Here is a 22,787-nt window from a genome sequence, read left to right on the forward strand (position 1 = left end):
CAGAGTCTGGCAAACTCTCCGTGGTATACCCAATATGCCAAATACCAGTAACAATGATGGGTCTCATTCTCCTAACCCTGAAAAAGCCTTGAATATGGCACTTTAAAAAAAAAAATCTCTGGGCTAGGACGAAGAAGACGTTACTGGCACCTGCTCGAGGCAATCGACGAACAACAGGGTGGTCGTGATCGTGATCGTGATCGTGATATAATGATTTACTATTTGTATATACTGTAAATTGATCATAATAAATGTCAACATTTGCCACCAAATACAGTAACAACCCCTACTTCCCCATGAGAACATTTAAGATTACTCTGGGAAACTTTCAAATATACAATATTAACTAGTATCAGTATGCTAAACATTATGTCCCATATTGTAATTTTTTAAAACTCTGAAAACCAGTAACTTTTAACTACCTTTATATATTTTGCACACACTCTTATCTCCTGTACCTGTGAATCTGTTCTGTGTCTATGAACTTGGTGTTTTGCTTTTGTAAGATTTTATATGTTGGGGCGGGAAAGATAGTACATAAGGTTGGTCATTTGCCTTGCATGCTGCTGACCAGGGTTTGATCCCTGGCATCCCATAGACTTCCTCAAGCCCCACCAGAGTAGGGCTGGATTGATAGTACAGGGGTTAAGACTCTTGCCTTACATGCAGCCGACCCAGGTTTAATCCCTGACACCATATAGTTTCCCGAGCCTCATCAGGACTGATCACTGATCACTGAGTCAGGAGTAAGCACTGAGCACAGCTGGGTGTGACCCAAAAATCAAAAACAAAAACAAAAAAGAAAATATTTCATATACTAGACCATTTCATAATAAATTTCATAAGATCCTATGGTATTGTTTATTTTTGTTTTCCTTTTTTTTAAGCCACACCCAGTAGTGCTCAGGGCTTACTTGACTCCTTGCTCAGGGATCACTCTTGTGGGGCTCTGGGGATCATAGGGGGTGCTGGAGATCAAACCTGGGTTGTCTGCATGCAAGGCAAGTGCCCTACCTGCTGTACTATTTCTCTAGCCCCACACTACAGTAGTTTAAAACATTCAATTTTACTTAGCATAATGTAGTAAGGTCTATTTATCTTGTCACAAATGACAGAATTTCTTAATTTTTTAAATTGCAAATTTAAATATTTCATACACACACTCACAAATTTCCTTTTTAGGAGAGGGACTCCCAAATTGTGCTCAGGAAGCCCAGAGTCCTGGTGATTGTCTGCCAACTGAGTCAGTGATCCAATGCAATAACATGAGGATGTGGAGCTACCCAGACCTTGTGGTGCCTGGGATTAGCTGAGTCACTTCAGGAGATCATGTGTTACTGGGGATCAAACTGAATTTAGCTGAATGCAAGGCATGTGCCATAATCCTTTTCTGTCTCTTCAACCCTCAATTTATTTATCTATTTATCCATTGATGGACATCAGCATTTCCCATAGCATGTCTACTATAAATAGTGCTACAGTTAATACACAGCTACATAAATCTTTTGCACAGATACAGATAAACAATATAGATAAGATATATGTATATATATATACATATATATACACAAAAGTAGTGTTTTTGATTCCATATGTGGTGGTTCTCAGGGGCTACTTGTAAGGTAGTGTGCTAATGTTTTTACCTTCTACAGATAGAGATACAGAAATAGAATAGCTGAATCATATATTTTTTTAAATTGGTGAGGGGTTGTACCATACCTGAAGGTACGAAGGATCATCCTAGCCATACTTTGAATCATATGCAGTGCCAGGAATTGAATTGGGTGGGCTCTGTGCAAGACAAGTGCCTCAAGCTCTTCACTCTCTTATAATTTGTTTGTTTATTTTTGGGCCACAATCTATGGTGCTCAGGGATTGCTCCTGGTTCTGCACTTTGGGATCACTGCTGGTGGGCTCAGAGGACCATAATTTACTTCAGTATTTTATTCCAAAGTCATTTTGAAGCAAAACTTATTTTAAAATGAAATTTGCTATTATGATTTCTTTATCCCACTTGGTGGGGATTTTTATATTTGAGCAGAAGTATTAATGTATTTGATTATGGAGTGCTGACCCATATGCAACGTAAAGTGTTGATATTCTATTAGCAAAATATTCCTAGAACACAAGTCTAAGTTCTGTAACCATTAAACCTCTGAGTTCTGGATAGAGTCCTTCTGATACTTCTCTGTATACTGTCTCTGGAACTTGTCTGTTTCCCAAGGCCAATACCATGAGTTAATGTTCTTTTAATTTTCCCTTTTATTGTTAAAGTGGACTCTCATGGGTTTCACTGTTTCTCATCTTGCTTTTGTCAAACCTAATTTCATGTTTGCAGGCTGTCGAATGTAGCCTGCCCACAGGGCAAAGTCTGGCAAACTCCCCGTGGCCTACCAAATATGCCAAATACCAGTAACAATGATGGGTCTCATTCTCCTAAAGAGCCCTGAATATAATCTCAGGGCTAGGATGAAAGAGACGTTACTGGGGCCTGCTCGAGGCAATCGACGATTAACAGGATGATGAAATGAAAAATGAAATTTCATGTTTGCTAATATCATCATTAAGCAATTTAAAATTTAATCTCATCACTGCTTTTCTAAAATATCAAGGCTTTCTAAAGCTGGTTTTCTAAACTTCACCGATAACTTTATGTCTTTTTTGATTTTTGCCACATTTATGTGAAAACTGTAAGCTTTCAATTAATTTTCTTTGCAATGGATTTATTTTTACTTAATTTATTTGTAGTTTTATTTGTACAAGAATTTTTTAATTGTAACAAATGAAAAAATCTGTATTGTGTGCCATAAAGAGGGTAACCATACCTGCAAATCTTAGAGACAAAGCACTTATAAACTACCCTTGACAAAGGGTTGACCAGAGACCTGATTGCTCTTTTTATTGAAAATGGATATTGATGAGGGACATTTATTGAAAATGTACTGCATGGTAGGTAAGGTTTCAACTTTTACATTTATTGACTCATTTTGTCTTCCCTACTCCCAATAGCACCAAAGTAGGTGCTATTCATTCTTATTCTCATTTTATAGATAGGAAAGTGAAACCCAGAGAAGTCAAGAAATTTATGCGAGATCACACAACCAATAACCTATGGTGTAATTTGAAGAACTGAAAGAAAACTACAAAGATAATTCATGTCATTATGTGATGTTACTACATACCCAACTTCCAAGAAAACAAGTCTTTCCTTTCACTGGTGGTAGCACTGTAGCACAGTCCTCCCGTTGTTCATCAATTTGCTCGAGCAGGCACCAGTAATGTCTCACAACAAATTGTGAGACTTGTTGTTACTATTTGTGGCATATTGAATACATCACGGGTAGCTTGCTAGGCTTTGCCATGCGGCTGAGACACTCTCGGTAGCTTGCTGGGCTCTCTGAGAAGGGCGGAGGAACCGAACCCGGGTCAGCCTTGTGCAAGGCAAACACCATACCGGATGTGCTATTGCTCCAGCCCTCAATGGTGGTATCACTGTCCAATGTCCTCCCGTTGTTCATTGATTTGTTCGAGCGGGCCCAGTAACATTGTGAGACGTGTTACTGTGTTTGGCATATCGAATACGTCACAGGTAGCTTGCCAGGCTTTGCCATGCTGGCGAGATACTCTTGGTAGCTTGCCAGGCTCTCCGAGAGGGGCAGAGGAATCAAACTTGGGTTGGCCATGTTGGCTGCGTGCAAGGCAAACGCCCTACCCGCTGTGCTATCAGTCCAGCTCAATGGTGGTAAAGTTAAAAAAAAGAAAATAACCTAGTGCAGGTCATTAATCATTTGTTTAGGATTTTAAAAATTGTCTTCTCTTGGGCCAGAGCAATAGCACAGAGGGAAGAGTGCATGCCTTGCATATGCAGACCAGGGTTCCACCTCCACTACTCCATATGGTCCTTCAAGGATTGATCCTTGAGCACAGAGCCAGGAGCAAGCCCCGAGTACTGCCATGTGAGGCCCCCAAAATCAAACCAAAAAACTAAAATTGCTTTTTCTAGCTTCTACCTTTGGTTCCCTGAGTCCACTATTTGTACTCTTGTGCTTTTGCTTACTGCCTGGAACGCCATTTGTCCTTTTTTTTTTTTTAATTAATCCTCCTCAAACTCAGATCAAGTAACAGATCACAAAGCATTTTCCAGTCAGCCCAGGCACAATGAATCGCTCCTTCATCTTGAGCCCAGGACACTTGATTTATTCTTCTGTAGTAGAAGTTTCTTTATTCTTTCTCATTCTCTGGAGGAAAGGCTTAGTGTCTTATACCCACGGTGCCTTAAGGTGTCTTAAGCATGCAGAGTGAGCACCCAGAGAATAATTAGATATATTCACACCCTCTGGATTTTCTTCTCCCATTGTCATCAAAACAGCAAGGGACTCTGAGTGTCTGTACTTGGATCGGTTTTTGGCTGGCCTCACATGATCCTGGCAGAAACTAAAAATGAGGAGGGGAGGAAGAACAGGTTGAAGGAGAAAGCCCTGGTGAATCTAGGCTTGGGCACTGTTGCCAATTTTGTGAGGAAGGAAGGAACTGCCTCTGGCTGGCTGGTTATGTCTCACAGTGGCAGTGCAGTTCATTAGGCCACATTAGTGTATGCCTCTTCATAGCCCTCCTCACCAAGTAAACCCTGGGAGAGGTTAAAAAAAAATAGTGGGAAAAATAGAGTGAAAAAAGCATGTTGCTCTAAGAAAACCCAAAGCACTTCCCAAAGTTTCCCAGTCTCCTGGAGCTTCACTTTGTAGCTGTTGAAAAGCAACTACGGTCCTGCACACAGCAAATGAGGTAGGTGGTCGCTGAGCTTCTTAAGATACTCAGGTGCACAAAATCCTGCGTGCAGAAAATGAACAGCCAGCTTACAGGCGAGGACTTGAGTTTCTGTGCACAGCCTCTTGCTCAATTGCCCCTTTCTGGGAACAGAGTTACCAGGGGCTCTAGTTACCGAATCGTGGTCAATGCTTCGGAAAACCCAACCTCTGGGGTGACGGACAGGCAAGTCTTTTTCTCATTTGAGTAAACACTAAAGACAAACGTGGGCTTATCAGTCGCCCAGGAGCTTCCGGGGTGGTGACCAGTTAAGCTGTCGGGTTCTGAGCTGCTCTGATTGCAGCTGAGCGCAACCCCACAGCAGGTAGGCTCCAAGTCCGCTGGGCTCTGCCTGAGACCTTTTCGGGGATGCTCTGGAACTCTTCGGTGACCGAGACCACCCTCGCGTCGCTCCCTTAAGCACCGGATCCTCCTGACCCGCCGCCACCGCTTTGGGATAACAGCAGACTCCTCTAAACTCAGTCCAGGGTTGATTTAAACTTTCCCGACAACTTCTAGCCTGTCCGAGGCTGGCTCCGCCCACCAGGCCACGTGGGCTCGGCGCACCCGGGCCGGGGAGCTCTAGGGACTTGGGCGGGCGAGGACCGAGGGGTCTGGCGGGCCGGGCGCGGTGGGCGGGCCCCGAGGGTGGGAGGCGGGCCCGGGGAGGGGGGGCGGGGAGGGCGGACCCGGCGCGGCGGAGGCGTGTCCAGGCGCCGCCTGGCTGAGTGTGCCGCCGGCGGGCTGGAGGCCCTGCGCGCCACCATGGAGCTACAGCGCCCGCGGCCACGGGGACCGCTGCAGCCCCGGGGACGCGTGTGGAGGAACGGGGGGTAAGGCCCGGGCCTCCGGGAACTGGACCTCCGGTCCCTCACCGTTCGCCGGCCCCGACTGCTCCGCCCTGCCTTGCTGGGGGAGCAGGCTGCGACCCCGCCCGACGATGCGCGTCCCCGGAGGCTGACCACCCCTCGCGCTGCGCTCCGCCCGAGCCCTCCACGCGCACCCCTCCCCATGGCCTGGCTGGGTGCCGGGGGCGCGGCGGACCGGCCTGTGTCCCCGTCCCGGCGCGCTTCGGCAGGTTCCGCGTCGTCGTCGTCCTCCTCGTCCGGGGCCTCGGCCTCGGCCTCGGGAGCGGGGCTCTGGGCCGCGCTCTACGACTACGAGGCGCGCGGCGAGGACGAGCTGAGCCTGCGGCGCGGCCAGCTGGTGGAGGTGCTGTCCCAGGACGCCGCCGTGTCCGGCGACGAGGGCTGGTGGGCCGGCCAGGTGCAGCGGCGCCTGGGCATCTTCCCCGCCAACTACGTGGCGCCGTGCCGCCCGGCCGCGGGCCCCGCGCCGTCCCCCGCCGGGCCGCCGCCGCCCCCGCGGCCCGGCTCGCCAGTGCACGTCGACTTCGAGCGGCTGGAGCTCAAGGAGCTCATCGGCGCGGGCGGCTTCGGGCAGGTGTATCGCGCCACCTGGCAGGGCCAGGAGGTGGCCGTGAAGGCGGCGCGCCGCGACCCGGAGCAGGACGCGGCGGCGGCGGCGGAGAGCGTGCGGCGGGAAGCCCGGCTCTTCGCCATGCTGCAGCACCCCAACATCATCGAGCTGCGCGGCGTGTGCTTGCGGCAGCCGCACCTCTGCCTGGTGCTCGAGTTCGCCCGCGGAGGCGCGCTCAACCGCGCGCTGGCAGCCGCGAACGCCGCCCCCGACCCGCGCACGCCCGGCCCGCGCGGGGCGCGCCGCATCCCCCCGCACGTGCTGGTCAACTGGGCGGTGCAGATCGCGCGGGGCATGCTCTACCTGCACGAGGAAGCCTTCGTGTCCATCCTGCACCGGGACCTCAAGTCCAGCAACAGTAAGTGGGCCGGGACCGGGAGGTGAGGTGCGGGGGAGGCTGTCCCAGGAGCACCCCACCTATCTCCCAGGACTCGGCGGGGCTCCTCGGGGCTTAGTTCCGGGTGCGAGGGGAGGCGAGTTGCAGCCACTCGGCTCCTCGAGCCCTGCTTGTCCCCAGGTTTCAGGGCCCAGAGGTCAGGCAAAACCTTGTTTACTTGCTTGGGGGCAGACGAGCAGGTGAGGTGACGTACTTGCCCTGACTTTGTTATTGAGTCCCTAGGGAGAAAAAAAAAAGTGCATCGGAATTGCTGGCCGACTAAACGGTCATAAAAAACCTTCATCATCGGGACTCCCCTCCCCCCCCCCCCCCCCCCATACTGCTTGCTTGCCCTTTCTGTACAAGGAGTGGTTCGTTCAGGTAGAGTTTTTGCACTCCGTGGTCTTCAGACTGAAGAGTCTTTGGCGCGCACCCCCTAGTGGCGTTCATTAAGTATTTATTCAGTTCTTTATCCTTTCCTAGCACTGTTTTGTGGTCGCTATTCTCCCATTTTAAATACGGACTTTTATGCCCTTTGACACTTCCAAAGATCTTTGAACAGATGCCCCTCACATTGCGCGTTATTTTGATTGATTTGGCTGTTGGTGAAGAGCCTCTAACCAAGAAATACCATTCTGCACTTACGGGTTGATGAAGAGCAAGCAAGATCTTTGTCCTTGCATGCACAGATATTTGGAATCCTGCAGACTTGGCCTATATGATTTACATTGTTGTTTATAAGTCTGGGTAGATTTTCCAGAAGTCTAAAACTCTGACAAGATCTAAACACAAATTCTATTAAGTTTCTATGTATGAAAGAGCTAACACATAGAGTTGCCATGTCTTCTATATTGAAGATCATGCCATATTCCAAGAAGAAAATGGAATCTTTTGAGAGATGAAAGGATGCAGCAAGAACTGGCTTTGGCTTACCACAGCTGCATGTCTTTCAACCTTGTAAAACCTGCTAGGACAGGAGCTAACTCAAATGGAAACACTGTCCTTCAACAAGTTTGCAGAAAGAAGAGTGACAGGAAGAAATACTGTGTTTGTTGGATGTGTAGTATTTTTCCTCCTATTCACAATCCTTCATCACTGGAATTTGAGAGTGACTAATCCAGCATTTTTATTATGTAAATTATCATTTGTGTTGGTAACCACGTGTAAACATTGAGTACTTTGAAGTTTTATTTTATGGCTCCTGCTTCCTCCCATGTCTTATAATTTAGACTTCAGTTGCTTAAGGATTGGCGCAAATTCTAACAAAACTGGCATTGAAAAGTGGCAATAGCAGTTGTGTGGTTTTTAGAATTCTCTTTGAGGGAAGGATATCTAGAAAATCTTACTTTACGGCTTATAGTAAAGGCAGCATATTTTCAGTATATTTATGTAAAATGCTTCCACCTGTATAAAGTCATATAACTACCATTTTGTATTTATTTCCTAAAATATGCTTTTGTTGAAAGAAATGTTTAATCAGATGCTGTAGTGCCAGGTCTGTGGGTTTGTCCATGAGTCTCATTAAATCCTCGCACTAGTTGAGGTCCTGCAAGTCTTGGGAAAGTGGGGATTGGGAGGAAGTTTTCTGCATAACTAGGTATTTTGTTTGGGGACCACACCTACTGGTGCTCAGAGCTTATTCCTGGAAGGTTTCTGGGGACCATATGTGATGTCAGGGATAAAACCTTTGTTGGCCGCTTGAAAGGCAAACACATATCTCTAGCCGGAGAATTAGGTATTTTATGGACAATGGCAGCGGTTCTCTCATCTGCAAATTTATATTCCTGCAGGACATTTTTCACTCCTTAGACCATGAAGTTAAATCCTTTCAAAATAATTTTATTTTGCATTGCTGGGTTTATTATATTTGCTCTATGCTTGGGTTATTGTTATGTCGACGTTCCATCTGACCTGTTCAAAAGGTGGAGCATGTTTACTAGTGTTCATGAGAGCACTTGAAGGGAAGGTCACTTGAACTGGAGTGAATGCCTTGAGTGCAGGGGCTTTGACTTTGTTCCCTGGCAGCCCATGGTTCCCCAGCATGGCAGGGTATTGCCGTGGTGGTCCCTAGCTTGTAGGGGGCCCAAGCAACACCGCATCATTGTGTCCAGGCATGAAGCCTTCTTCCAGCACATCCAGGCCTAGTATAGGGAGACTGACTCCCAGGGTACTAAAGCTCTGATTGGGAGGCAAAACAGACAAATAAAGCCAGAAAGCTTTCAATTAATCCATGTTTTAATTGTAAGCATTTTTATATCAATTAAAAACTTCTAAAGAACTATTACTATTAAATAATAAAAAGAAATAGCATGTCTCTGGGAAAATAACTTTGGTTAAACAGTTTTTGTTGGCACCAGAAAAACTTGTAAAGTGGAAGGTAGTCTTTTTGTTATATGATAGATGTTATGTAATTTGAAGGTGATTATATGCTGCAACTTAGTGTTTGAAAGAGTTTTTACCCACTGAATAAATTGCCAAACTTCCTGGAGCATTTTAATTTTATAATTGTCAAGCGAAGTTGCCTTTGCTTTAAATTGCTGCACCTTTCAAAGGACTTAATTGGCAAGGTCACTAGTCTGGCCAAATGTTTGTTACAATATGATCATTATTGTAGTTGTTTAATTACTGTAACATGAGCATTGTGAATGGGGTCTAAAATGTACAAATCACAGTGTCTAGAACATTGTCTTATCCTAGTTCCTGGTGTTAATTATTCAGTGAATAAATGCAGATACTTTGGAATTCTGTTATGATATATGAGACCTTAAAGTTCAGACTTTTGAGTACAGCAGATACTTTGTTATAGAATGCTTTGTTTGACTTTATTAGTTATTTGCTAATGGTGGTTGGGAGTTAATGATAATGTAAACAAGGTTTTAAAAATCAATATTTGAATTTAATTCATTCATTGGTCTACTCATGTAACAAAGGGCCAGTATAAGGCTGCTTGGAACCAGGTTACTGGAAATTTTTATTTAAAAGGAATGCTTAAACTTTGTCAAAGAACAGTATTGCTCCTGACAGGTTTTCTTTCCTCCTTTTTTAATGGATTGTTTTATTTTTTTTTCTTTTTTGCTCTTTGGGTCACACCCGGCGATGCTCAGCGGTTCCTCCTGGCTCTGCACTCAGGAATTATCCCTGGCAATGCTGGGGGACCATATGGGATTCTGGGAATCGAACCCGGCTTGGCCGCGTGCAAGGCAAACGCCCTACCACTGTGCCATCACTCCAGCCCCAATGGATTGTTTTAAATAGACTTACTGGGCCCGCTTGAGCAAATCAATGAACAACGGGAGGATTTATTAAATCATTTGAGAAATATATGTGAAATAATAGCTGCTGTTTTGTTGTGATGGTACAAACAACTTTGGCCTTTTTCTAAGGGAGAGCAAAAAATGGGAAATCCAAACCAAAGTGTCAAGCTTAAATCCTCATTTATGTTATTAAAATTTGCTAGGTGCTTTCCCTTCCAGGGTGCAGTGTAAATAGAAGACACTTTACTAAGTATATGCAGCAAGTGGAGAGCAATCGAGGACAACTCTGTATAACTCTAAGAACAGCCAGTTTTATGTACATTCAGGGAAGGGAGAGATCATCAGCATGCTCACTCTATACTAGTTTCTCCTGACGTCAGTGGCCAACCAAATGGCTATATCCCCATAAGCATGGGGGATCTGTCTAATAGGAATCTTTCCTGATGGTAGTCAGACGGTGTTTGAAACTGTAAGTACTATTGAGAAAGTAAAGCATGTTGAGAGCTAGCGTGGGGGAGTGGAGGATGGGCAAGGTGTTGTCTGATAGAGGTGGTCAGGAAGACCTCTGTGAGACACAGAGACCCGGTGATGACTGGGGCAGAGAACCAGTTAAAAGGTCGAGGCAGCCTAAATGAACCTCACAGTTTGGAGTGAGGAGAAGACCGGACGGCTGAGACAGATAGTGGGATAGAGGTAAGCATGAGTGAGCTTTGCCCATTGTGATTCTCAGGTCTGTGCTCTGGGTACCATCCATGCGGTGCCATGGAGTATTGTGTGCCAAGGAGCTAGCTAGATGATCTGCTTTTTGTGTTTCAGATTCACTCTGGCTGCATTAGAAAGCAGCTGGCCTGAATGAAGACTTTCTAGACTGTCTAGGACATGAAGGCATTGACTTGGCAGAGAATGCTGGTCAGTGCAAGTGGTCTTTAGGATAGTGAGCCAGGAAAAGTGGAGATGTGTAGAACAGTGAGTGAATCACCGAGGATGGTGTGAATTTTCAGATTGTACACAAAATATTTTATCCCATCATTGTTCAGGAATTTTGCCGTTAAAATATTGTTTACTATGTTACATTTTTATTTCAAAATAGATAATAAACATTCCATGAGAAACTAAACCACATATTTTGGTAACTGATTATTATTTATTTTATTATTTACTTTATTTACTTGATTTATTATTTACTTTATTTTGGGCCATATCTGACTGTACTCAGGGCTTACTCCCGGGTTTATGCTCAGGGATTGCTCCTGGCAGGTCTTAGAGGACTGAATGGGGTTCTATGAATTGAGTCTGGGCTGGCTGTGTTCAAGGAAAGCACCAACCCTTTGTATGATCTCTCCAGTTCACAATTATTTTTGTATTTCTTATTTAATAAATATAACACTTTTTTATCATGATATATTTTCTCCTGGAAATAGATATTAGCTATCTTATGCTTTACAGTGATATCTGCAGTCTATAAATATGTTAGGCAGGGGCTGGAGCAATAGCACAGCGGGTAGGGCATTTGCCTTGCAAATGGTCATCCCGGGTTCAATTCACTTGAAAGTGGTCAACCCGGGTTCAATTCCCAACATCCCATATGGTCCCCTGAGAACCACCAGGGGTAATTCCTGAGTGCAAAGCCAGGAGTAACCTCTGTGCATCTCCAGGTATGACCCCCCAAAAAAGCAAAATCAAAACAAACAAACAAAATATGTTAGGCAATGAAGAACTCTTACTTAAACTACCAAAGGAAACTGTTTTTAGCTTTTCTCATTAGAATGGTGGAAATAAACTGTTTGAAGAAATTATAGCAAATGTCATTCCAAATAAGATGCTTTAATAGCTCTTAAGTTTTGGAGAACTTATTGATTATGCTATTATTAGTTAAAATACAGGTATCATCTTCAGTCTCATCTATGTGTTTTATTTAATTCCTGACATGTCGCTTCATGCCACAGCCTCTTCCTGTTCTAGAGGCCACAGAGAGCTCTGTTCAGATAGTTCAGTGGTGACTAGAGCTAATCTGCTTCTAAACAAAGTGAAAGAATGTGTGTGTGTGTGTGTGTGTGTGTGTGTGTGTGTGTATCTTTTTGGGGAGTGTGGCTTTGGACCACGCTAGTGGTCCTAAGTCTTTTTCCTAGCTCTGTGCTCAGGGATCGCTCCTGCAGTGCTTGGGGAATTTATATGTAGTGCTATATCTCAAACTGTTGGTGGCCACATGCAAGGCCAGTATCATTTCCACTGTACAATTGCCTGGGATCTAGTAATTATTTTAGTTTTTTTAACTTAGAAAGGAGAATTGTATTACTATTGAAACTCCTATTCTTTTTCATGTAGGCAGATCCTACCAATTTCAAGGCTTCAGTAGATACTGTGATTCAAAAAAGATTTATTTTCCTAAGGCTATTAATAAAATCCTAGTAATAAGGATATTGTTGTATTTTTGTAGTACTTTGCAGTTTACAAAATGCTCTGGGTTTGGTTGTTTTTTGTATTGGACTGTACCCTGGTAGAGTCCAAGTGCCGCTTCTGCCTTAGTGTTCAGGGGTTGTTCCTGCAAGTGTTTGGGGAATCATGTGGTGCCATGGATAGAGCAGTGATAGGGATAAAACCCAGGCCTCCTGCTTGCAGAGCATGTGCTCCAGCCCACTGAGCATCCCTCTTGCCCTGCAAAGCACTTTTCTAGAGAGCTTATCAGTGGACATTCCTAGAAATTCTCTAAGTAGAGAATAAAAACATTTCGCAGTTAAACAAATCCATGCTGAATGGAGTATAGTGATTTTATGATTTACCCTAAGTCATTCAGTTGGTGGTAGATTTTTTTGTTTTTATTCTTTTTTGAGGCTTGTGGGTGGTCAGGACTTACTTCCTGGCTCTGTGTTCAAAGATCATTCCTGTTGGTGCATAGAGGAACATATGCAGTTCCCAGAATCTAATGGGGGTCTGAAGGTGGTCATGTGCAAAACGAGCACCTTATCTCTTGAGATATCTCTCTGCCCCTTCATTGGGGTTTTAATGCTTTTTTTTTTTTTTTGGCTACAAAGTGAATACTGATGAAAGTCAGTATTTATTCTGAGAAAATCAACATGGTTTCTTCCCTTAAATGAAGGGATATATTTTTAGAACACCAGTGATCTTAATGGGTTACTGTGTTGTTGCATAGTGAAAAATATGAGCTCTTTTCTTTTTTGTGTGTGTGATGACAAATGGGAGAGTTATTTAGTTATGAATTGTGTAAATTTACTGTTCACTGAACACATGAGTACTTCTGTTATTAAGTAGGTCAGAACATAGTAAACAAAAATCTCCATCTTGTTGTTTGCAAATTCTCCCTTTTCACAGTAGACAAAAAGTAGAGCAGTTAATGAAAAACTATTGTCTTTAAAGTTGCTTAGACTTGGGTTGAGATATTGGTGTCATCACTGTGTGACCTTGACAGATTAACCTCATTGAGCCTGACTTTCTTGATTTTGGATTCTTTATACCAAACTACTTGCTCAGAGATGGGTCGATCTCCTGTCAGGGAAACCTGACAGATTTACTGTTTCTTAACTCAAGGCAGGTGGATGGCACATGACTTTTCTAGGAAGCAATATGTATTTAGATGTAGCTAAAAAGGCAGGTAAGAGGTTTTTATGGGAAGAAAATGGGCAGTTAGCATGTGGTCAGACGTGAGTGCCTTAAAGATCATACTAAGAAGTGTAGTCAGGGGAGAACCATTCAGGCTTGTGGGGAGGAAATAGATCTGACTTGCTGAAAGATAAACATCCACAAAAAACCAAATACAAGTTTAGGATACTTTGCTTTATAACCCTCACTGATTATCTGATGGAATTAATAAAATATGTAGACACAGGCTTGATGTAAATTGTTTTTTTATTTATGAAGAACCTAACTTCTGTACTCATAATTGTTTAGGGAATTTGTTTAGCTTTTTTTTCTCTTTTCTCCTCCAATTCATTGGAGTTAGAAAATACTGACTATGAGGCTGGAGAGATAGTATAGTGGTTAGGTCCTTGCACAAGAGCCACCTGTGTCCAATTCCTAGCATTTTATATGGTCCCTTGAGTTCAGAGCCAGGAATAACCCCTGAACATCTCTGGATGTGACTCAAAATCCCCCCACCCAAAGTTGTATTAGAATGACTATGTTGTACTAATAATTTTATCTCCAAAGGTCAGTGTCACTGCTCCTATATTCTACATATGACTTATAGGACTCAAAGAAGAAACACCTAGGGAGGAATCCGAGTGGGAAATGGGATGGTCAGAAAGGTTCAGAAATTTAGAGAACTGTGGGGGCCGGAGCAATAGCACAGAGGGTAGGGCGTTTGCCTTGCAAGCGGCCGAACTGGGTTCAATCCCCGGCATCCCATATGGTCCTCCGAGCACTGTGAGAAGTAATTCCTGAGTACAGAGCCAGGAATTACCCCTGAGCATCGCTGGGTGTGACTCAAAAAAAAAAAAGAAGAAATTCAGACAACTGTGATGTTTTTATTTCGAAGTCTGAAATTTAAGAGTGTTCAGCTAAATCCTAATAATTGTGAATTTTGTTACTTAATTTTTTCTCTTCAAATAGTTTCATGGAGCGATAGCACAGCAGTAGGGCGTTCGCCTTACAAGCGGCCAACATGGCCAACCCGAGTTCGATTCCTCCGCCCCTCTTGGAGAGCCCAGCAAGCTACCGAGAGTATTCGATATGCCAAACACAGTAACAACAAAGTCTCCAATGGAGACGTTACTGGGCCCGCTCAAGCAAATCGACGATCAATGGGAGGGAAGTGACTTAAATACTAATAGTAATTGAAATTACAGTTAACATTCATTTTTAAATGCTCACTAGGTATTGAATTCTGTGCAAACTTTATTCTCAATTATTCTTCAGTGTAATGTTTCTGAGGTAGGTATTATAATTATCTCCATTTTAGAGATGAAGTAGTGAAGCCAAGGATTTGTTAGTTTGGTCAATTTCATTTGATTTATTAAGAATTGAATCCAGGGCCTCTAACTCAGCATGTAAGCTTTTATTTTCTCCATATATTGTCTACTCTAAAACTTCTTAAATATCAGCACCCAATGAGATTTTATATGGATTATAGCTGTTGATACTTTAAAAATTAGGAACTTTAAATGACAAAATGTAAAAGCAATATAGAAATAGCAGTAGAACCTCCTTTTGCATGTTAATATATCATTTTCGATTATAAAACACCCATAATTTCTCAAAACACACATAGCCTTATTTTCCAAAGCAAACTTGGAAGTTCACTCCAATGCTGACTTCATAGAAAACAATTTATTTTCATATCTGCTTCTACAGTTAATTTGTTGCCAGTTTGGGAATGTCTCCAGGTTTCTTGGTCTTTGGTTTTCACTTGGAAAATCTGTTGGTTAAAGGATCAGTTGTTGGTTCTGCTGATAAAAAATAGCACTCAGAAACTAACTTTTTGGGTGATTGTTTTTGTTTTGGGATCATACCCAGTGGTGCTAAGGGATTACTTCTGGCTCTGAATTCAGTGATCACTTTTAATGGAACTCAAGGAACTATGGGAGGTGGCAGGGATAGAACCCGGGTCAGATGTTGGCAAGGCAAGCTTCTTACCTGCCATACTATCTCCCTCGCCTTGAGACTGACTTCTTAAAGTTAATATTTTTTTAAATTTTTTTTTTTTTTTTTGCTTTTTGGGTCACACCTGGCAATGTTCAGGGGTTACTCCTGGCTCATGCACTCAAGAATTACTCCTGGCAGTGCTTGGGGGACCATATGGGATGCTGGGAATCAAACCTGGGTCGACCATGTTGGCTGCGAGCAAGGCAAAAGCCCTACCCACTGTGCTATCGCTCCAGCCCCAAACTTAATTTTTTCAAAATGTACTTAAGATTTATTATCTATGAATGTTTGATTTGTGTATGTTTTATATATCAGTGGGCTGGAGCGATAGCACAGCGGGTAGGGCGTTCGCCTTACAAGCGGCCAACATGGCCGACCCGAGTTCGATTCCTCCGCCGCTCTCGGAGAGCCCGGCAAGCTACCGAGAGTATTCGATATGCCAGACACAGTAACAACAAAGTCTCCAATGGAGACGTTACTGGGCCCGCTCAAGCAAATCGACGATCAACGGGAGGGCCTTTACCTTTTATATATCAGTATACCCAGAGTTGCATGGGCTGGAGCGATAGCACAGTAAGTAGGGCGTTTACCTTGCACGCAGTCGACAAGGCCGACCTGAGTTTGATTCCTCTGCCCCTCTCAGAGAACCCCATAAGCTATGTAGAGTATCTTGCCCTCATGGCAAAGCCTGGCAAGCTACACGTATTCAGTATGCCAACCACAGTAACAAGTCTCACAATGTTACTTGGCCTGCTCAAGCACTGTCAGGAGTAATTCCTGACTGCAGAGCCAGGAGTAACCCCTGAGCATCACTGGGTGTGACCCAAAAAGAAAAAAAAAGTTCTCCAGCAAACGGGTCATGAGTAGAAATTTTTAAGAAGCCTTGCTTAGAGTGGTTGTTCTCATACACATAGTAGCACACCAGCTGCTCCTGTGAGCATTGAAAAAAAAATTTCTTCGCTCATTTTTGATATTCTGATTAAGTTAGACTTAGTTGTATTCTCTTTATAACAGTTTATTTTGGAAATCTTGAAATACTCAAGTTGAAAGAACTTTAAGTGAACTTTGTATACTCACTATCCTGTATCAAAGTTTCCTAAGCTTATTTGGTCCTTCTGTTTCCTTTCCAGAAAAAAAAAATCACTCAGCTATTCTGGAAATCTACTTTCTTAAAGATGGAGAAAGAGAACCCATTCCTCCCCCATTCTACTGCAGCTACCTCTGTCCCCCTAAATCATCCCAGCTCCTCTCAGGTAGCTTTATGGCCCATGGGAAAACACTGATATAGATTGTCCATTAACTTTTTGCTTTTTGGGCCTCACCCAGTGGTGCTCAAGATTTACTCCTAGCTTTACACTCAGGGATCACTTCCAGTGGTACTCAGCAAAATATATGGGGTGCCAGGGATTGAATCCAAGTTGGCTCGTGTAAGGAAAACACAACCTGCCCACTGTTTTATCTCTCTCTCTTTTTTAAAAATTTTTATTAGTGAGACACCATGAGGTACAGATGTAGACTTACAAATTTTTGTGCTTGGTTTTCAATTATACAATGATCAAATACCCATCCCTCCACCAGTGCCCATTTCCCACCACCACGGGTCCCAGTATCCCTCCCACCCCCCCATCCCTCCCATCCCACCCTACCTCTGTGGCAGGGCATTCCCTTTTGTTCTCTCTCTCCTATTGGGTGTTGTGGTTTGCAATAGAGGCAATGGGTGGCAATCATGTTTGGTCTATAGTCTACTTTCAACATGCTTCTCCCATCCTGGGAGGATCCTCTCAACATCCTTTATTTGGTGCTCCCTTCTCTATCTGAGCTGCCTTTTCCCCTAGCATGTGTGGCTGGCCTCCAAGGCATGGAGTGAACCTCCTGGTACTTATCTCAGCCATTCTTGGGTGTTAGTCTCCTATTTTGTTACTTTATGTTCCCCAGAAGAATGCAATCTTTCTATGTATTATCTCTTTGATAATGAACGTTGTTAACAACTTGCCTTAACTTAGTTCTAACCCTATTCATTCGTCAGGACATCTGAGCTTTGGATGTGACAGATATATTTTTAATCAATTAATCTTACTCAATTATTAATAATACATTTTATTCAATCAATTAATAATTCATCAATAAATTGAGATCAATTTTTTAAATATTTGACCACACCTGAAGGTGCTCAGGGCTTACTTCTGATTCTGTGTTGAGGAGTCAATTCCTGGAGGAGCCTTAAGGGACCACATGTGGTGCCAAGGATCAAATTGCAATTGGCTGCATCCAAGAAAAGTACCTTATCCTTTGTACTATCTTTCTGCATATATGTGTATATTTATTTAAGTTTATAAGTAATTAAGATGCAGAGCCACAAAGGTGGTACTCAAAGCATCAGATATTTTGTTTTTCTTTGTGATTATCTGTATTGGTCCATAAATTCTTCCATTGTCACAGAGTGGATCTCGCTTCAGTTAGCTGACGGTATTGGGTGACATTATTAATGCACCTAGGACTCTGGGTACACTCTGGGGCATTTATTCTTCTGGTCATGGGGAATAAATAGTGCTATCATGGTGACACCTTTGAGCCCTGATTCCTCTATTCACCTGTGAACTTGTGGACCTTGACTTTATGAATAGGGTGAGGTGAAGCTCAAGTGAGATAGAGTCATTTGGAGTTGACACACTTTTTCTGTATGGGCCCAGACAGTAAGCATTTTCGTCTTTGCTGGCCATATATGTGATTCTTATCACAACCATTCAACTCTAGCCAAAAGCATCCAAACAGAGCACTTAAATAAATGAGTATTGTATTTGCTTTCTGGTGGGATTTTATTTCTGAAATAAGTCGTGGAGCAGATTTAACAAATGGCTGTCATTTGTTTATTCCTAACTTATGTGAAATTAACTGCAAGAAACAGTCTATATTTAATTTATTCATCATTTCCTCTTCAGCAGTGCTTGCTTATGCCTGGGAACCATTCCCTGTAACATTTGGCCTGGCCATTCAGGCCTGACTCAGTCTTACAATGTGGTTGGTAAGGCTGTGCTTCTCAGACTTGGATGTAACTTAGGCCTTGTGATGCTGTGGATTGGAGTTGGAACCTTGCACACGTGCCCCACTCCTAAGACACAATCTAAATAGAAACTGGTGACTGTATAAAACATCCATTTTTGCTTATTTTTTGTATACTTAAAAATGGTTTGAGTCTATTAACTATTTCCTTATTGATATGTGTGTGAGCTCACTGATTCTAAAATTTTCCAGTCTTTATAGAGAATATTATTTTTTAAAATTTTTTTCATTGAATCATTGTGAGATAGAACATTACAAAATTGTTCATGATTGCATTTCAGTCCTATGGTGTTCCAACACCCACCCCTCCACCAGTGTAATTTCCCAGCACCAGTGTCCCCAGTTTTCCTCCCACCCCTTGAAGCCACCCCCCACCATAGTCTGCCTGTATGGCAGGCGCCTCTCTTCTCTCTTTCTCTTTCTCTCTTTCATTTTACGCATTATCGTTTGCAATCGATTTTGCTTGAGCGGGCACCAGTAACGTCTCCATTGTGAGATTTGTTGTTACTGTTTTTGGCATATCGAATATGCTACAGGGAGCTTGCCAGGCTATGGTGCTATGATTTGCAATACAGATGCAGAAAGGTTATCATGTATATCCCTTTATCTGCTTTCAACACGCAGTTCTTGTCCAGAGTAATCATTTCTAACTAGTATTGTCATAATGGAGCCTCCTCTAGTTTAACTTCCTTCTATCTCCCACACCATTGATCAGTCTTCCTGGCCCATTTTCCCTGGCCCTGAATATTAGTTTTGTGTGTTTTTTGTAATATCCCAGAAATAAATGCAGTCATTCTACATCTGTCCCTCTTCTGACTCACTTCACTAGCATGATACCCTCTTGAGTCTATCCATTTTTAGGCAAATATCATCACCTCATTTTTTCCTAATAGCTGCATAGTATTCTGTTGTGTAGATATACCATAACTTCTTTAACCACACATCTGTTCTCAGTCACTCAGATTGTTTCCAGTTTCTGGCTACTGTGAATAGTGCTGCAATGAACATAAGAGTGCAGATGGTGTTTCTGCTGTGTGTTTTTGGGCGCCCAGGGTATATTCCCAGAAATGGTATAGCTGGGTCAAATGCGAGCTCAATTTTTAAGTTTTTTTGAGGAATGTCCATATTGTTTTCCAAAAAGATTGGGTCAGTCAGCATTCCCACCAGCACTGGTTGAGGGTCCCTTTTACCCCAAATCCGGGCCAGCACTGGTTGTTCTTGTTCATTTGGATGTGTGTCAGTCTGTGTGGTGTAAGATGATATCTCATTTGTTGTTTTGATTGCATCTCCCTGATGATTAGTGATGTGAGCATTTTTTCATGTGCCTTTTGGCCATTTGAATTTCTTCTTTGAGGAAGTTTCTGTTTATTTTTTCTCCCCATTTTTTAATGAGGTTGTGTGTTTTTTCTTGTAAAGTTCTACCAGTGCCTTGTATATCTTAGATATTAACCCCTTAGATGGGTATTTGGTAAATAGTTTTTCAATTCCATGGGCTGTCTTTGTATCTTGGTCTCTGTTTCTTTTGAGGTGCAAGAGCTTCTTTGTTTAATGTAGTCCCATTTGTTAACCTTTGCTTCCACTTGTTTGGTCAGTGTGTTTCATCTTTGAAGATGCCTTAAGCTCCAGTGTCATGGAAGGTTTTGCCTGTTTTGTCCTCCCATGTGCCTTATGGATTCAGGCCTGATGTTGAAGTCTTTAATCCATTTAGATCTGACTTTTGTGTCTGGCATTAGGTAGAAGTAAGAATTCATTTTTTTACATGTAGCTTTCCAGTTTTCTCAGCACCACTTGTTAAGGAGGCTTTCCTTGCACCACTTCATATTTCTTGCTTCCTTATCAAAGATTAGATGATCATCTATTTAGAGGTCTGTGCCAGGATATTCAACTTGATTCCATTAGTTTGCAGGTTTTTCTTTTTTTAATACCATGCTGTTTTAATTACTATTGCTTTGTAGTAGAGCTTGGAGTTAGGGAAGGTGATGCCTCTCGTTTTCTTTTTCCCAAGGATTGCTTTAGCTATTCGTGGGGATTTATTATTCTGTATAAATTTTTAGAGTATTTAATCAATTTCTTTGAAAAATGTCAAAAGTATCCTTATAGGGACCACACTGAACCTGTATAATACTTTGAGAACTATAGCCTCTTTGATGCTGTTAATTCTCTCAATCCGTGGGCAGGGGATGCGTTTCCATTTACTCATGTCCCTTTTTATTTCTTGAAGTAGTGTTTTGTAGTTTTCTTTGTACAGTTAATGTGATTCCAGAGTACTTGATTTTCTGTACAGTTGTGTACGAGATTGCTTTTTTAATATCACTTTCTTCTCATTCATTATTTGCGTATCGGAAAGCCATGAACTTTTGGGTATTAACCTGCTACTCTACTACACAAGTCTATTGTTTCTAGGCGCTTTTTAGTAGAAACTTTAGGGTTCTCTAAGTATAGTATTATGTCACTCCTTTTCTTTTCTCTTCCCTCTCCACTTTCCATTTCCCCCCCTCTTTCTTTTGCTTTCAAACATAAAATATGTGACTAATGCATTGAAGTGTAGGTAGAAGTGCTTGCCTGTCTTCATCTGCCCATATGCTTCTCAAGATTTTTTTATCCTAAGTTTTGAACATTGAGATGAAACTCATGTTCTGGAGAATTCAGTATTTAAAAGAAAAAAAGTATATAGCCCATATTCACTCGGGGCACCCAAGAGGGGGCAGGCAAAAGCCCTCCCCGCCCCAAGGGACCCAGCCCCAGCAGCCGACCTCCACTACCCAACTGCCACCACACTCAAGGCTGCTTTCCAGACTGCTCAAACAGACTTCCTAAAAACTAAAACACTTCCTACCCATTTTCCATAATTACCACACCACGTTTGATGGAATTCAGACAGTAAGCAACAAATTATATATATATGTGTATATATATATATATATATATATATATATATATATATAATCTCTCTCAGAGAGCCTGGCAAGCTACTGAGAGTATCCCGCCTGCATAGGCAGAACCTGGCAAGCTCCTTGTGGTGTGTTCGGTATGCCCAAACCAGTAACTATAGCAGGTCTCATTCCCCTGACCCTGAAAGAGCCTACAGTTGGGAAAGACGAGTAAGGAAAGGCTGCTAAAATCTCAGGGCTGGGGCGAATGGAGACGTTACTGGCGCCTGCTCGAGTAAATCGTCGAACGAAGGGATGACGTTGATACAGTGATATAGTCCATGAACCAGGAGAGAGCTCAAAGGTCTGTAGTGCTTGTTTTGCGTGTAGGAGCCCTGGTTCATACTCTAGCACCACATGATCTCCTGAGCGGTACCATCTTAGGGTTGACCTCCAAGCACTTAGCCCACTTAGCTGGACTAGCATTTGAACATTGCCAGCTGTGGCCCCCTAACAAACAAAAAGTATGCAACCCAGTGGTTTCTTTGTTACAGGTTTGTCCATTCATCATCAGATGTTTTCTGTTACCTCAAAGAGAACTCTTCCCTTATTTCCGCACACTCTTTCTATCACCAAACAGCCTTGAAAACGTGGTGCTTTTAGCCTCACAATCAGATGATTCTGCGTATTTCGTATCAGTGAAACACACACACACATACATACAGACAAAGGTTTCTGTTTTTGTATCAGCCATCTAGTATGTAGTAGAGAGTTTAGGAAGTGTACCTTGTCTGGCATCGTCATTTCTCCCTTCTCTCTTTGAATGATTTAATCATTTTTCATCACCAGTCATAAACTAGAAATGGAGAATTAATTGACTTTCTCATTCCATTAGTTCTCCATCTGTTTAAAATTTTTTCCCCCCAGAGAGATAAGGTTAAGGTATTTGTATTGCCTGCAGCCAACACTGGTTCAATTCCTGCCACCAACAGCAACAGTTCCTGACTTGGAATAGCCTAGAACACTGCCAAGGGTGGGTCCGAACAGGCCCTCAAGCCCTCCCCGCCTCTTTTTATTTTTATATCAGAGAGAGTCATATAGTAAATTTTCTGATGATAAAAGGTGTAGACTATAGAGATAACATTAACATATCCCTGTTGCTTTTCTTCCCTCTCTTGTGTATTTGTGTGTTTGTGTATGTGTGTGTCTGTTTCATGTGTATGTCCCTATGCATGTTATATGCCCTCCTCTCCCCAGACCCTGCACTTACAACATTAATTATAAAAGGTAGCAGTAGGTACGTATGTATGTATACACACACACAACACACACACACACACACACAAC

The 22,787-nt window shown here is 42.8% G+C and overlaps 1 protein-coding gene across 1 annotated transcript in view; it reads left to right on the forward strand.

Annotated features, from left to right (window-relative positions):
• Window positions 1-5,523: 5,523 nt before the first annotated feature.
• Window positions 5,524-22,787, forward strand: part of MAP3K21 (mitogen-activated protein kinase kinase kinase 21) — an 85,544-nt gene continuing 68,280 nt past the window's right edge. Inside the window, exon 1 of the mRNA XM_056113642.1 lies at window positions 5,524-6,640. Coding sequence (XP_055969617.1) covers window positions 5,815-6,640 — 826 coding nt within the window. The 5' untranslated portion in view covers window positions 5,524-5,814. The remainder of the gene's footprint in view (window positions 6,641-22,787) is intronic.

Source organism: Sorex fumeus, unplaced genomic scaffold (assembly GCF_029834395.1).
Source record: "Sorex fumeus unplaced genomic scaffold, SorFum_2.1 ptg000021l, whole genome shotgun sequence".
In the NCBI taxonomy this organism is placed as follows: Eukaryota; Metazoa; Chordata; class Mammalia; order Eulipotyphla; family Soricidae; genus Sorex; species Sorex fumeus.